Source organism: Populus euphratica, unplaced genomic scaffold (genome assembly GCF_000495115.2).
Source record: "Populus euphratica unplaced genomic scaffold, PopEup_1.0 scaffold641.1, whole genome shotgun sequence".
Classification (NCBI taxonomy): domain Eukaryota; kingdom Viridiplantae; phylum Streptophyta; class Magnoliopsida; order Malpighiales; family Salicaceae; genus Populus; species Populus euphratica.
In genome coordinates this window covers 1-15,738 of record NW_011500511.1, presented here as the reverse complement: position 1 = coordinate 15,738, position 15,738 = coordinate 1, and the positions used below count along the sequence as shown (strand labels likewise).

At 30.5% G+C, this 15,738-nt stretch overlaps 2 protein-coding genes across 4 annotated transcripts; one reads left to right on the top strand and one right to left on the bottom strand.

The window, feature by feature from the left end:
* Positions 1 to 2,453: 2,453 nt before the first annotated feature.
* Positions 2,454 to 7,015, top strand: LOC105115108 (glucose-6-phosphate 1-dehydrogenase, chloroplastic). Of its 2 annotated transcripts, XR_840271.1 has the most exons (11): positions 2,454 to 2,864; positions 3,408 to 3,601; positions 3,762 to 3,856; positions 3,930 to 4,044; positions 4,818 to 5,023; positions 5,100 to 5,249; positions 5,355 to 5,475; positions 5,560 to 5,789; positions 5,883 to 6,083; positions 6,244 to 6,664; positions 6,751 to 7,015. XR_840271.1 is itself a non-coding variant. In XM_011011899.1 (10 exons), exons 1-10 carry the CDS (start codon positions 2,645 to 2,647, stop codon positions 6,494 to 6,496), a joined length of 1,785 nt encoding a protein of 594 aa, XP_011010201.1. In that variant the 5' UTR covers positions 2,454 to 2,644; the 3' UTR covers positions 6,497 to 7,015. The 2 variants fall into 2 exon arrangements, 1 of the variants encoding a protein (XP_011010201.1); XM_011011899.1 differs by having other exon boundaries at positions 6,244 to 7,015.
* Positions 7,016 to 12,641: 5,626 nt separating this feature from the next.
* LOC105115107 (omega-hydroxypalmitate O-feruloyl transferase-like) lies at positions 12,642 to 14,361 on the bottom strand. 2 transcript variants are annotated; one of them, XM_011011898.1, is made up of 3 exons: positions 14,304 to 14,361; positions 13,738 to 14,220; positions 12,642 to 13,653 (listed from the first exon to the last, which is right to left on the bottom strand). In XM_011011898.1, exons 2-3 carry the CDS (start codon positions 14,191 to 14,193, stop codon positions 12,787 to 12,789), a joined length of 1,323 nt encoding a protein of 440 aa, XP_011010200.1. In that variant the 5' UTR covers positions 14,194 to 14,220; positions 14,304 to 14,361; the 3' UTR covers positions 12,642 to 12,786. The 2 variants fall into 2 exon arrangements, with proteins under 2 accessions (XP_011010200.1, XP_011010199.1); XM_011011897.1 differs by having other exon boundaries at positions 13,738 to 14,210; positions 14,304 to 14,359.
* Positions 14,362 to 15,738: the final 1,377 nt, after the last annotated feature.

Below are 15,738 nucleotides of genomic sequence, written 5' to 3'. Positions count from 1 at the left end.
ATTTGAGTAATGAGACTTTATACTATACTTGTTTGAAATACCATTAGTGGATCCTCTAACCTTGACAATTGTTGTTATTATTGTTTAATCTTTACATTAATCTTCCATCTCAAATTTCTCATCAACTTCTTCTTCTTCTTCTTTTTTATTATTATTATTATTACTATTACTATTATTATTACTATTGATTTTTTTTTTGTTGTTGTTGTTGTATTGCTATTATTTATAATTCATACAATTAACTTTCTTGTGGTTCGACCCCAGTCTTGCAAGGTTATTTATTACTTCGACACTCTTGCTCTTGAGAGTAGACATCAATTTTTTGGTCGTTTCACTAGCAAAAAAAAAAGAAAAAAAAGGATGAACAACTTTTAGAGATAAAAGCCACTAATTTGATATTTTTAAAATGTGACAAAAATTATAGCTTTGTTTGCACACCTTTCTGATTAAAATGTAATAGTGATTATTTTTTAAAGTGTTTTTTTTTAGAAATGTATTAAAATAATATTTTTTTAAAAAATTATTTATAACATCAGTACATCAAAATAATCTAAAAACATCAAAAAATTATTAATTTAATGTAAGAAAATAAAAATAAAATAATTACAAAAACACTTTTAAAATACATAATTAAACAATCCTTAACAAAAACATGTCAATTTATCCATTTAAACCAAAACAAGAAAAGAAGGATGATGTGCTTTCAGAGACAAAAACCACTAAAATGTGATAAAAACTATAGCTTTGTTGTTTGCACATCTTCTCCATTAGCATGACCTTGTTATTCCAGCATGGATATGATCAAGAATGACAATGACCGCACCCAAGGCATTGGCCCAGCGGTGGGAGGCGCCTTGCGCCTTCTGCTGCCCAAGGTTCGAGCCTTGGAGTTGCATACCTGTCAGCCCCGCGCTGCCTTACCTGCCTGCTGGGTTTGCAGGGTGTTCAGTGGGCCGTGGAGATTAGTCGTGGTGCGCGTAAGCTGGCCCGGACACCCCACGTAAATCAAAAAAAAAAAAAAGAATGGCAATGACCCGTCAATGCTTGGTTTCACAGTTATATGATAAAGATCCTTGTTTGTCATCATCTGTTCTATTTCCTTATTAATTCCAATATGTGTGATGTTGAAGAAAAACAATTCACAAGTTAGTATTTTTGTGGCTCATAAAATTTTTTGCTCCAAAGAAAAAGAGAAAGGAGTATTTTTGGAAAGATGTTTTTTTTTTTTTTTTTATAACCATGAGTTTTAGATCAATTTACGTGCATTTTAATTAATCTCATGGGATTTTGAAGTTAACAACCAGGTAATTTTTTAGAAGTCTTGAGAAAACTTGAATTAGCAATCATTGAAAAATAAACCCAAAACTTGATCAATTGAGCTACACTTCAATTAATCTCATGGAGCCCTGAAATTAATAATAATAAGGTAAGCTTCCAGTAGCCCTGAAAAGATTTGAATTAGTGATTATTAAAAAACAAACTCAAGACTTAATCAATTGAGCTACTTCTCAAAACTTGATATTTTTTATTTAGAATTATTATAACAGAGTAAAACGACCCTCTAATTTGATTTCATCCATTTTTTATAATTTGAATTCCATTTAAAATTTCAATCAATTCCTTCAAAAGAATTTTAAAAATAAATTTAAATACATAAGAATTATATACACTTTTTCAAAAGCCATGATGGTTAATAAACTATTTTTGCTATACTACAAGGAATAAGCTATAATTAACTTGCTATTGTATTTTTTTCTTTTATCTTTTGTATATAATACAAATGGTTCTATTATTATTTATGTACCCAACAACCTATCTTAACAACACATATTTATATTTTTTCAACAGATGTTGGCTTTTAAGTTGTGTTTTTTTTTTAAAATAATTTTTTATTTAAAATGTTTTTTTTATATTTTATCATTTTGATATATTAATGTTAAAAATAAATTTTAAAAATATTAATTTTTTATGTATTTTCAAATAAAAAAATATTTTAAAAAACAATATTTATCATTGTTTTAACATTATCTTAGTACAAATTTAGTATTTGCTAGAGAAATAATTAAAAGAAAATTATAAATAATTAAAATAAAATTATAAATATATCTTCAAACTATTTGGATATTATTAATGTTTTTCAAATTATTTTTATACTAATTTTACTCTTAAAATATTTTGATATCTTATCAAGGAATTCCGTTAGAATTACCTGATAAAAAAAATATTAAGTTCTTTTTTTAATTAAAAAAAGAGAGAGTACATTTTGGATGAAAAGCTTTAAATTGATGGAAGTTCTTAATTGAGATAATTTAGTGTAAATTTGGTATAAGAAAATCTTTGAGGATAAAATTGAAACTACCGATATAGCTCGAGATCATTTTTAAAGTTTGCCCAATAATTATTAATTTAGAAACATACGTCGTCGAAGGAGATAATTAAAGAAAGGAAAAGAAAATCCTGGACCTCATATCCAGGATCAACGAATCAAAAAGTAGTTGCAACTCGTGGTCTCTTCAACAACCCAAGAGATGATTTATAAGCAAAAGAAAAAATGGATATACTCAGACGGACACCAAATATAATTCCCATTATTGTTTGCTTAAGCTAAACTTCATTTTGCTTGAAGGACCCAATCAAAACTTGAATGGCAACACATTTTAGTCCTTGTTCATCTTCTTCAACAAACTTCTTACCATCCTCTTGTTTCAAGAATGAGACAACAGTATTGTTTAGTAGATTTGCTGTTACTGTACCAAGAAAATCCTCCTGGGTAACTCAGATTCATTCAAGAATCCAAGGTAGAAAGCATTTCCATATCAAATCCTCAAATGGGCATCCTCTGAATGCTGTCTCCTTGCAGGATGGTCAGTTCTTGATCCCTACTGCTTAATGTAGCTGTCTTTGATTCTCCTATCTCATTGTTTGCTTGTTAGTTGCATTTTGTTTGAAGTAGCAAGAGTTAGGATGCTATTTCGCACCATAAATTCACTTTGAAATGAGAGTAGTTTTTAGCTATGACTGACTTTAATGATCTTGCTAGTTTTAGGAGTTATGAGCTTGTCTGAAGAATTTCTTTCGACTGTGCGCGAAGAACTTCTTATGTGCAAGTGTTTGAAAAGACTGATTGTGAAAAGCTAGGGTCAAAATAAACTACACATTGTCTAAAGTAACTAGTTTACTGTCAACATGAAAAAATTAAGGAGCTTTTGACATTGAGAAACTTGATTAACCTAATCTAATCATGCGCATTGCAAAGTATATGGTTCCTATCTTATTGTAGCTAAGAGGTCATATAGTTATGACCTTCCAAAAAGTTGTGCATGTTGATTATACCTCAAACGTCTACATTTCCCTTCTGTTCTGTGTTCAGTCATTCATTCTGATGCTTAGGAGAGATTTTGGAATAGGTTTAGATGGAAGTCTTACAGCCAAAGAACATGACAAGTCTCAAGGAAAAGAGAAGCCTTCCATTCCAATCTCAGAAGCAGAGAAAGAAGAGTCTACTCTCAGCATTACTGTTGTTGGAGCTTCAGGGGACCTTGCAAAGAAGAAGATTTTTCCTGCACTTTTTGCTCTTTTTTATGAAGATTGGCTTCCCGAGGTTCTATTTTCATTTCGTTATTAGGTTTCACGTTTTGCTTTTGACGGAACTTTTTTTTTTTTTTCCAGATTAGAACTCTCTCTTTTTTTTGTTTTTTTCCAACGGCAGAATGGTGTTCGGCAATTTCTAATCTATCTTTCACTTAATTTTTCTTATGAAGAACTTTACAGTATTTGGTTATGCTCGTACAAAACTGACTGATGAGGAGCTTAGGAATACGATAAGCAGAACATTGACATGCAGAATTGACCAGAGGTTTTCTACCTTGCCAGACCTTACTTTTCTATTTCTTTTCGATTTAAATGTTAACACCTAGGAGCATTTGCAGGGAAAATTGTGAAGACAAAATGGATCAGTTCTTGAAAAGATGCTTTTACCATGCGGGTCAGTATGACTCAGAGGGAGATTTCTCAGAATTGGACAGCAAGCTGAAAGAGAAAGAGGTTATTTGCCTTTTTTTGCGGGATCTTAATTGATAGTGTCTTGTATGTTTCATATCACCTGTTGCATTACGCACAGAAAGTGTTTCTGGCCATTACACCAGCGATAGGATTCAATTAGGGGATTCAGAATGAAGTCATAAGCTTTTATACTATATTGAATGACCAGCAATGGGGATTGAGACATTTGACTGCAGAATCATCATATATTTACTAGTACAAAATTCTGCACAAAATATTACGTAGTCTATTTAGTTATTCTGGTTGGTGATTTGATCTCAATATCATGTATTTAAAATCCTGCTGCACCATATGACAATTACAAGAAGGTGTCCAATTCTCATTACAACCCTCACACTGGGAACCCATCATATCTCAAGAACTTCGAGCTGCTAATTGAGATGGTGTTGCATATGTACAGTTGTGGAACAAGAAATGAAAATCGACTTCATTTCAACCTACTAGTAGGATAACAATTACCTGAAGTTTCATGTCCGCTCAAACTAAAGCAGGATGATTGTTGCATGGACTTTTAAATTGGCTGGAATTAGGATAGAAGTCTCCAATACAATTTAAGGATCCTAATTAGTATTATTTCTGATTTGATGGGAACCCCTTGGAATTGAATAGTTGACAGACTTGTTCTTTGTTGAATTTTCATTATATATATATATATAATAACAGTGGGCACGACTGTTGATTTAACATTATGTTTGGCATGTTAGATAGTTGATTATTAAGTACCTATTTTTTGAAAAATGAAATGCTCTTTTCAGGCTGGAAAAGTATCAAATAGGCTGTTTTACTTGTCAATCCCTCCAAACATATTTGTGGATGTGGTAAGAAGTGCCAGCCTTAGAGCTTCTTCATTGAATGGGTGGACAAGGGTCATTGTTGAGAAGCCATTTGGCCGTGACTCAGAGTCCTCTGGCGAGTTAACCAGATGTTTGAAGCAGTATCTAACTGAAGATCAAATATTCAGGTTCATTAATTGCTTTTGAAATAGAAATATCCATAATATTGGAGAGATAAGTCTGCTTATGTTTTAAGTTTGGCAGGATTGATCATTACTTGGGAAAGGAGCTTGTTGAGAATCTGTCAGTGCTTCGTTTCTCAAATCTTGTTTTTGAGCCCTTATGGTCAAGGGACTACATCCGCAACGTGCAATTGATATTTTCTGAAGATTTTGGTACAGAAGGTCGTGGAGGGTGAGAGACATATGCTACCTAATGCGATCATGATTGCACTATCTTTTTTAATATTGTTCTTTCAAGAATGGAATTTTTCTTAACTATATTCTTTCTTGTGATCAGCTATTTTGATAACTATGGCATCATACGAGACATAATGCAAAATCATCTTCTGCAAATACTAGCACTATTTGCCATGGAAACGCCTGTTAGCTTAGATGCTGAGGACGTTAGGAATGAGAAGGTACTCACAGTTGAGATATCATTCTTGTGGAATTATTACGAGTTGATTGTGATCTACTAACTGAATAACCATGGCCTTGTTCAGGTAAAAGTTTTAAGGTCAATGAAACCACTGCAACTTGAAGATGTAATTGTTGGCCAATATAAGGGCCACAGCAAGAGTGATAGATCGTACCCTGCTTACACAGATGATCCAACTGTGCCGAAAGATAGCCGTACTCCAACATTTGCAGCTGCAGCCCTTTTCATCAATAACGCCAGATGGGATGGAGTTCCTTTTCTGATGAAAGCAGGCAAAGCTCTTCATACCAGGCGGTAGTAAAAATATTCTTGCCCTCACCACTTGTCCCCTCTCTCTCTCTCTCTCTCCCTCCAAATATTCTAACAATATGTCCTATGACATTCCAGAGCAGAGGTCCGAGTGCAGTTCAGACATGTCCCAGGTAACTTGTACAAGCGGAACTTTGGAACTGATTTAGATAAGGCTACAAACGAGCTAGTGCTACGTGTACAACCTGATGAAGCTATATATCTGAAGATAAACAACAAAGTTCCTGGTCTTGGAATGAGATTAGATCGCAGTGATCTTAATTTGCTTTACAGTGCAAGGTACATTGTTTGAGTTTCTTGATTAGAAATAGTACCAAAACTCAACCACTTACAAATGTGATTAAAAATAAAAACATGTTAAGATCAAGAAAATAATTGAAAGTGACATCTTAGAATACCTTATCAGTGAGATTATTAAGGCTTATGTTTCAATTCGAAGGTATCCAAGAGAAATACCAGATGCATATGAGAGGCTACTTTTAGATGCCATAGCAGGAGAGAGAAGGTTGTTTATCAGAAGTGATGAGCTTGATGCTGCTTGGGCACTATTCACACCAGTGTTGAAGGAGCTGGAACAGAAGAAAATAGTTCCAGAGCTGTACCCCCATGGCAGCAGGGGTCCAGTTGGAGCACATTATCTTGCTGCGAAATACAATGTTCGATGGGGAGATCTCAGCGGTGATGACTCATGAGTAGCCAAGAGCTCTATTTGATGATTTTGCATGCTCATGGCAGGTTTACTGAGCCTCTGGAAGTTTTTTCTTTTAAATACATGGTATGCTAAAGTAACAGGTGAGCCTCTTTGAATTCATCGACAATGAAAGGAGAGCATTTTGAGTAACAGAACGATTAAAATTCAGGTCATAAGCTTTTATCAATCTACGTGACTGTAAAATATCCAATTGAGTTGAAAGATGGTCTGAAGCTGTCTTTGCCTGATGCACAGATTGCAGAGCTGAACAGGAAGGGGAAAGAAATTCGACGCCAGACCTTGCATTCGGGGCGGGGTTCCAGTCTTTTTTCCGGAACATTACTCTCTATGCTGCAGATAAACTGCTTGAAGGATACTCTTGTGCTAAAAGCTTAATTCGTTTCTCATGATGATCGAATAGAACTGCAGAAATTTTATAGTCCCCTCCTATACTGTTATTCGTACGTCAACTATGAATGACAAATTTGAAGTTCTCATGAATGCGAAGGAAATTTGTAGAAATAACGTAGTGGATGTAGGAAATGTTCAGGATTTCATCTCATAAATTGATGATGAACTCACTCTGGCAACTTGCGTCGAGCCCTTGGAAGACCTTCATGGCATTGCAGAGAGGCTCTTTTGGTAGAATTCGTGGATAAGCCCTAATTTCACTCAGTTTAGCTCTCCATTACCGGCATTCCCAAAACCAATTTGATTCCATCTTTCTCGTTTCCGTCAGGAAGACACAAGGCAGCCTGTACGAACTATATTGCTTCTCCCCGTCCGAATTCTACATTCTCAATCGAAAGTCATGTCTATTTATCTAAAATATATATTGAATTGGTTTTTTATTGCAACAACAGATATAGTTTATAATAAAATTAGATTTTTATCATTGGGTGGAAAAAAGAAGAAGCTATGAGAGTAGGGTGCTGTGGTCTTTTTCTACTGGCTTGTTAACCATTAAAAAATTGTTGGGGGTATTTTAGTTTTTTTAATTTTTTATAAAATAAAAACATGCTTCCACTCTCAAACCCAGTAAAATTTGGAGTTGTTTATTAAGGATTTTTTTTTAACTTTTCAAAAGCTTTTAAATAATAAAAATACTTTATCCTAAGATAAAAAAATTGGTTTGTTGGCTAAGGGTTTTTTTCCTTCTTCTTATATAGTTAAAATACATTATTAACCTTAAAAAAAAAAAGAAAAAAAAGATTTGTATTTGGGGATACTTTTGTATTTTCACACTGTTTTTTTTTTTAATTACCAATCTCATGGGTGTTTTGGCATTTTTCACGCATACTTTTTAATTGTTTATTTAGAAAAGCTACTGTCACATGTTCATCAAGCGCTAATGAGTTTTTGGTGTTCGCACCACTTGGACAGCGTATGCGGCACCACTTGGCTTTTAAATAATAAAAATATTTTTTTATCCTAAGATAAACATGCCTAAACATGACCTTCCGTCGTGTTTTTAGAAGTGTCGCCATGTCTTTTTCTTTATAATATGGCATGTGATGGTATATGATGGTCAAATAGTCATCGACGATTGTTTTTTTTCTTCATTTCTCTTTTCTGATTGGTAAATGCACGATTATTCTTTTTGTTTTCTGAATTTTAATTCTCATTCTTTTGATTTATTATTTCATTCTTATTTTTTTTATAAAAGTTTTGTTTATTTCAATTTAGTCCTTCAATTACAATTTCTCATATGTTTTTTTTTTTTATTTGGGTCTTTATTCTTTTGAATTTTAATTTATTTCCTTGTTTCTTTTGTTAAAATTTTATTTGTTTTCAATTTCATCCTTCAATTAAAGTTCTTTGTTTTTGCTTTTTTCAATTTTCAGTCCTTATTTTTTTATTTTTTATTTTGTTTTTATTATTTTTATAAAAGCTTTGTTTATTTTCAATTTAAATCTTCAATTACAATTTCTCTTCCTTTTTTTACATTTTGGTCCTTTTCTTTTGATTATTTATTTATTTCTTTGGTGTTTTTGTTAAAGTTTTATTAACTTTCAATTTCATCTTTTAATTAAAATTTATGTTGTTTTATTTTTTTCAATTTGATCCCTATTTTTTGATTTTTTTTCTTTTGTTAAAGATATTTTTCAATTCAACTTAACTCTCCAATTGAAAATTTTTATTTGCTCTCAAATTATTTTTTTATTTTCACCCTTATTCTTTTAATTAATATTTTTTTCTTAGATTTTTTTATGTCATTGATTTTTTTTTTTCTGGTTTTCTCTTTTAATGTTTGATTTGTTGGGAATTCAACTTCATTTTTTTTAACACTTCCAATCTAATAACCTAAGTGATAAGTTTCAAAATTTAATATTGTTTGATATCTTCTCCTTCTTTTTTTGTTTTTCAGTTTCTTTTACAATTTTATCATTCTGCATTAATTTTTTTTAATATTGGTTTTGTGATTATGTTTTATTTTTTTATGGGTTTATTCTAGTATCATGAACTAAGTCATGGGTTATGCATACCTTTTTTGGATAGAACTTTTTTTAAAATTGTTTTGTTTATGTTTGATTTTTGAAGATATTATTTTAATTCATCTATATTTTTTTGGTTTTATACAAATAAAATTTATTCTTTAAAAATAAAAAATATTTATTTTTAAATAATATTTCTTATATGTTCGCCCTAGTGTAATATTTTTTTAGGTTGTGAGTTTATTCAATCGATTTTATTTGTATTTCTAATTTTATTATTTTTTATTGATTTAAATAAAAAAATTCAGTAAATATAATTGAATGAATATTTCATTTTATATAATTGAATATCTCGATTTACTTTCATCTCTCAATTTTTTCAATTTTTCTTTTAGTTGTTTAGTTGTTGTTAATGATTTTATTTATTTATTTTCATAAATAATTAATTATTTATTTAATTAGATGTTTGCATTAGTTTTTTTAATTTATACTTTAAATTTTGTATGTAAAAATATATATTAAAATAACTTGTATATCCAGTATTTTTTATATAAAAAATTATAATCCATGATATAGAACGAATTAAATAGTTAATAAAGGAATACAGAACGTGGACTTTAAAGAAGGTGTTGCTGTATTCGCTTTAAAATCGTCAATCCATTAATCGATGAAGTCCTCACTGACTATTTGAATTGCATTTTGCACCCTCTCGACCGCAAAAGACAGTAATGGGTTCTCAGTTAATTCTCCTGCTGTGCGAAGGCAGTCAATAGTGCAACATTGCAGGTTGTCTCGAGAGTAATGAATATTTTTTAAATAATTTTTATAATAGTATATTAAAAAAATTAAAAATTTTAATTTTTTTTAAATTTTTTTTTGAAATGCTAAAAAGAGCTTAATTTGACGTAAGGGAAATGCTTTCTTGGCTAAGCGGCTCGTACTCGTTCCTAAGATTTGCCATCAAGTTTCGAACCTAGATTTGTTCATTCTTTTGGCAAACTTTACTTTTATCTTTTTTTTCTTGTTTCAAGTTTTTTTTTGGGGTAACCTTTGTTCTATCTTCCTTCTCATTGATTACATCCTTTTAACTTCTTTTTTAAATTATCATATAATTTAAAAAATAAAATTATTAAACTAATTGATTTCATAGCATAAATCACGAATTTTGCATAATCCGAGTTGATTCAATATTCTCATCTCAATATTTAAAAAACCAGATATCATCTTGAGTTATCTTTTTTTAAAGCATTTGATTTATTTGAAGTTGATCTTAATAATATGTTTTAATTTGATTTCTGTATGATTAATTTGTTCTAATTTGTTTTTTTTAAATATTATCATAATTTTATTACCCGGATTGTGATTTGATAGGCTAACTCAGATCAATCTAATTTATCATCATTTTAATATTTATATTTTAAAAATATCTCCTAGAATAGTTATCCTTTTGCCCGTTTTCTTTTTTTGTTTCCTTAAACGTTTTTTGCTTTTCAAGTGCATCATTTTACACTTTGATTACATGAAATTAAACTCCAAATTAAAATGAGGAGAAAATACATGGCTCACCCTAAATTCATGATAATTTTGCTTTTGACCCAAAAGTTTATTTTGTTTATTTTTCAATTTCTATGTTAGAAAAATGAGAGAAAAAGTTGTTGAAAAACTGTAAAAAAAAAAAGAAAATGATTAGTTGTCATGATTCTAAAAAAAAAATTTGAATTTGATGTCAACGACATCCATTTAACAAGGAGAGTGTAATGGTGGTGGTAGACATAAAAAAAATATTTTTTTAGTGGAGTGGCTAATATGTGTTCCTAAGGTTTGCCACCAAGTTTTGAATATGGCTTTGTTAATTCTTTCGGCAAACTTTATTTCTATCTTTTTTCTTTTTTGTTTGTTTCAAGGTTTTTTTTTTGGGTAAACTTTGTTCTATTTTTTCCTATCAATTGCATCCTTTTAATTTCTTCTTTTCTTTTTCCTTTTGTTATCATATAATTGTTTAAAAATAAAGTTATTGAACTAGTTAATTTCATGGCATAAGTCACGAGTTTTGCTATTTAAGCTGCATAGCCCAGGTTGATTAAATGTTCTTGTCTTAATATTAAAAAAAAAAAGACGCTAATGCCATCTTGAATTATCTATTTTTTAAAGCATTTGATTTATTTGGAGTTGATTTTCATAATATGTTTCAGTTTGGTTTCTATAGGATTAATTTGTTCTAATTTTTTTTAAAGTGTTATCACAATCTTATTATTTAGATTATGGTTTGGTAAGTTAACTTATATTGATCTAATATATTACCATCTCAATATTTATTTTTAAAAAATATCACCTAGAATAGTGAACCTCCTATTCAATTTTTTTTTATTCTCAAACTTTTTTTTTTGTTTTAAATTGTTTGATTATATGAAATTAAGCTCTGAATTAAAATAAGGAGAAAACACATGGCTTATCTTTAATTGAAGATAATTTTTATTGCAAATCAAAAATTTATTTTGTTCATTTTTCAATTTCTATGCTAGAGAGATGAGAGAGAAAGTTATTAAAAATACATGAAAGAGAGAAAAAATAATTGGTTGTCACAATGTCGTTAATAAAAAAAGTCAAATTTGATGTCAATGAGTCTATTTAATGAGGAGAGTGTGATGATGGTTGGCTTTTTTAAGGCCCTGGTATATTTGGCCACTCATGTCTGTGTGCGTTTTTGTATAAAAAACTTCAACATTGAGTGTTTGAATATTTTTTTATTGTTTTTTTTAAATTTTATTTTTTTAATATTAGATTGATTTTTAATATTGAACGCATTTGAATCCGTAACCCAAGTTCCCGAGAATTAACCTTGGTTAATCGCAATCAATTCAATACATCATTATCTTGATATTAAAAAAAACGATGTGAGCTTCAAATATTTTTTTTATAAGTCAAACCCTTTTTTTAACATTTGTCCAAATTACCTCTAATCTCGTGTCTTTTTTTTTTTAATTTGCTAAGTTGATTATGTCATGTTAAGACAATACTCACATGATTTATTTAAAAATTCGAGCTTTACAAGGACTCAAGTTAGGAGTTTCAAGTTTGATTTACTAGATCAAGTTTAATAACAATATTAAATAATTTTAAACTTAAATATTTTTTTATAATTAAATATTTTTTAAATTAATTAGCAGCATAACATGGAGATTAAACTAGCAACAATAAAATACACGGGAATTGTAGAAATTCAAATGCCATTTGAAAAAGTTACAACATACACAATCGTTGCAAGTGTTTATGTGGTTGTTGAATTAATAAATTAGCAATTTAATCAATAAAAACTAAATTGAAATACCAATTATAGAAATAAATAAATAAATGAAAGATAATTGATATCTTTATCCCTTCTAAAAAATACCCGAAAGACACACAAACAGTCGTTTTGGATAAACAACCACATAAATTACATTTACATGGTCTAAAGTGAGAGGTAGTTGATTGAGAACTTCAACACACAAAAAAATGATTGCCAATTGTTTAATGTATTTTTTATTGAATGAATTTATTAAAATAAAATAAAAAAATCTAATTCAATATGTTTATTGTATTTATTTATTTATTTATTTTTTCCCTTTGGCTTGTTTCCGAATGTCAATTTCCCCTACTGCTAATTCAATAGAACGAGTGAACTCATGAAAACTTGGCTGATGAATATTACTGCGCTTTCACCTTCCCTTAATTGAAAACTTTTATCTGGAGATTGATTCCATTATTAGCATAGCAATAAGTAATATTTATTTCCGATAACAGGAAAGGATGAGGAAATTATATCGAGTACCGATGATGGATAATCAATCTATAATTAATTTTCCATCAGATTACATTACAGAAGCATTAGCTCCTGGAAGGTGCTCATGGCAGTAACTGGCAAATCCAAAATCAAATTAATGCCCTTTTTTCCATCTGCATCTGGTAGGAAAAAACCTGAATCTTTAGGCAAATTTGCGCAGCCAAACTGTGCTGGCTCTCCCCATCCAAAGTCTGCACACTCAATTGAAAGTCTAGTCCATGAAGAAACTATAAAATGGGAGGGTAAACGAAAGTCCTTTGCTCTCTTCACTTCAATGTAATCAATCCATGACCTGGCATACTCCTCATTAACCATTTTTATTCCATTCTGCACTTCTTCCACAGCAAAAGACAGTGGGTTTTTGATCAATTCTCCTGCCCTGCCTAGGCAACTGCTTGTGACAATTCCGTTGCCAAAGTATCCTTTGGGAAGTGGTGGATTAAGCTTGGATCGAACGTCGACTATTAACAGAAGTTGAGTTGTTTGATCAGGATTCATCTGCAGTGCCTTGCAGCGAGCACGCCACACAAAAGCTGTGAGCGCTGTGAAGTTTGAGCAGCTTTTGATGGTTCCGTCCTCCATTGCCATGTTCTTCAGTATTGCAAGCTTGTTGGAATCAAACAGGAAGCATTTCGTCAGAATCTGCTCTCCTTGAAATGGATTTGATATGTTTGATACGCTACTGGTTTCTGCAGGAGCGTACTGGCCGAAAGGAAAATCAATTTTAGGAGGTTGTCTAGACCTCAAAATTGATCTATCAAGAACTGGTTTGGTGGTTAACGGCATCCCTCTGGCTGTTTCAGCCCATGATTTGATAAAATCCATTGCTGATATCCCATCAGCCATGCGGTGGCTAATTGACATTCCCAAAGCAAATCCTCCACACTTGAACCTTGTAACCTGTAAGGGAAAACTTGGCAGGTATTTAACTACGACATTAATTCAGACAGACAAAATGTGAAAAAAAAGAACAAAAAAATGAACCTGTGCAGTCATTAGAGGCATTTCCAGTATGTTCTCAGGGCCTGGAGATCTATAGAGAAGCTTCCCTGTTGTTTCAGAATGATCATCAGTAATTACTTGAACGTCAACTTGATCCATGTTACAATTTGCTCTTGCTTCCACAAACAACACCCCTTCATTGGTACACTCGACAATATGCTTCCCATCAGATCCTAATCTTAATCTCCCTGCGAGAGGGTAATAATGCACCAGAATCTTGGCCATAGATTGTTTAAATATGTCACTGAGGGTGTCCCGACTGCCTCCCCCTTTCTTTGCCTTGTACAAGTACACCGTTTGCACGAAATTAGTGATCACTTGATCAAGATTGGATAAGAAAAAAAACCCACTATGAGTCTTTGTTTCAGGTTCTATTAGAACGGGTTCTGACTTATTAATTGAAAGCTGGTCACCTCCATGTTTTCCCGTTCCTTCCATGGAAACACAAGCACAACCTGCAGGACACTTTATATGAAATTTAACCATAAACAACTGAGGAGATGAGAAATACTGGAGACAGAATGTATCATAAAAATGCTAAATACCACCTTTACACACAACTATGGTTATGATTCTTCTTTTTCTATCTTAATGTGTCTTTATTACCTTGCTCGTATGGAATGACAAACTAGACTCTGCATTTTATACGCGACTAATTCCAGTTCTTTCTTCAGTTGAGCATTTACTCAAAGTCGATATTGGTTAATTGAGCTGTTAGGTCTGCATTTACTAGTTGACATTTAGAGTTCCCTTACACTCTATAAATTACTGCTTTACTAAATAAATGCGTATAGGTTAGGTTTAAAATTTGGATTATCCGGTCCCAAGGCTGGTGATATGCACGCATAAATATTAGAGGGCTCAGAAGTCGAAGGATTACAGGCTGTGTCTGGTGTCTGTTAATGTATTTTAAAAGTTGTTTTTTTTTTTAAAAAATTAATTTTAAATTAATATATTTTGATGCTTTTAGATAATTTTAATATATTAAAATAAAAAATAATTTTTTAAAAATAAAATAAATTATTTTAATATTAAAAAAAACTTTGAAAAGCTAAGTGGCAATTGCAACATTTAATTAAATATAAATATGATGGTTAAGATTTTAATTCATGCGGCGATTTATAATTGTGATATCTATTTAAATTTAGAGTTAATTGATCAAACAAATCAGAAAAAATAATTATAAAAATATAAATAATGCCAAAACCAGGTCTTGGAATGAGATTTTTAAAATCTAAAAATACAACAATTAGGGTAGAGACTGCTATTCTAAGAAAAACAACATCCAAAACTTCTTTAAAATTTTGAATACAAAATCATAGTTCTTTTAAGCCATCATTTATGATCTATTATGATCAGTTCTTTTTTTAGTTCATAAATGCACTGGTTATGCCATTTATATAATCCGTGTAAGATAAAATCAAAATAGTTTTCAATCTAAAAGTTGAGCAAAGATATTTATTTTTAATGATATATATATATCTAAACAATTCATTAAATTGTGATATTGGGTGAAATGATTGACAAATATAGATATAGAACTGTATCCAACCAGTCCATTAATTAACAATTATCATATTTTAAAAGCATAACATGTTTAAATATTACTATATTATATTACTATTACAAAGAGTAATAATTATAATATCACATTTGGACATAAAAATATTTAATAAATATTTAGAAAAATAAAATTATACTCTTTAAATAATATTATTCTACCAACCAAATCTTTTAATTTACCATATTAATTTTTTTTTAAATCCTACAGGGGGGCATTTCCTATGGTTCCTTTGTGAAAGGTTCATGGGCAAATCTCAGTTCGCAGGTCCATGTGTTGCTATAGTGTATTTTTTTTAAATATATTTTTATTTAATTATATAAAAGTTAAAACAAATTCTTATAAGAAAGATTATAATTAATATTTTAAACAAAAATTAGTTAAAACTTTGTTTTTTTTATTGGTAGGATGGCTTGTTGACT

Excerpts from the sequence above, each read along its gene's own strand:
- LOC105115107 (XM_011011898.1), bottom strand. The coding sequence starts at position 14,193 with ATGGAAGGAACGGGAAAACATGGAGGTGACCAGCTTTCAATTAATAAG. Across the intron at positions 13,654-13,737 it reads TGCCTCTAATGACTGCACAG|GTTACAAGGTTCAAGTGTGG; the intron begins GTTCATTTTTTT and ends TTTCCCTTACAG.
- LOC105115108 (XM_011011899.1), top strand. The coding sequence starts at position 2,645 with ATGGCAACACATTTTAGTCCTTGTTCATCTTCTTCAACAAACTTCTTA. Across the intron at positions 5,476-5,559 it reads AGGACGTTAGGAATGAGAAG|GTAAAAGTTTTAAGGTCAAT; the intron begins GTACTCACAGTT and ends GGCCTTGTTCAG. Across the intron at positions 6,084-6,243 it reads AATTTGCTTTACAGTGCAAG|GTATCCAAGAGAAATACCAG; the intron begins GTACATTGTTTG and ends TTCAATTCGAAG.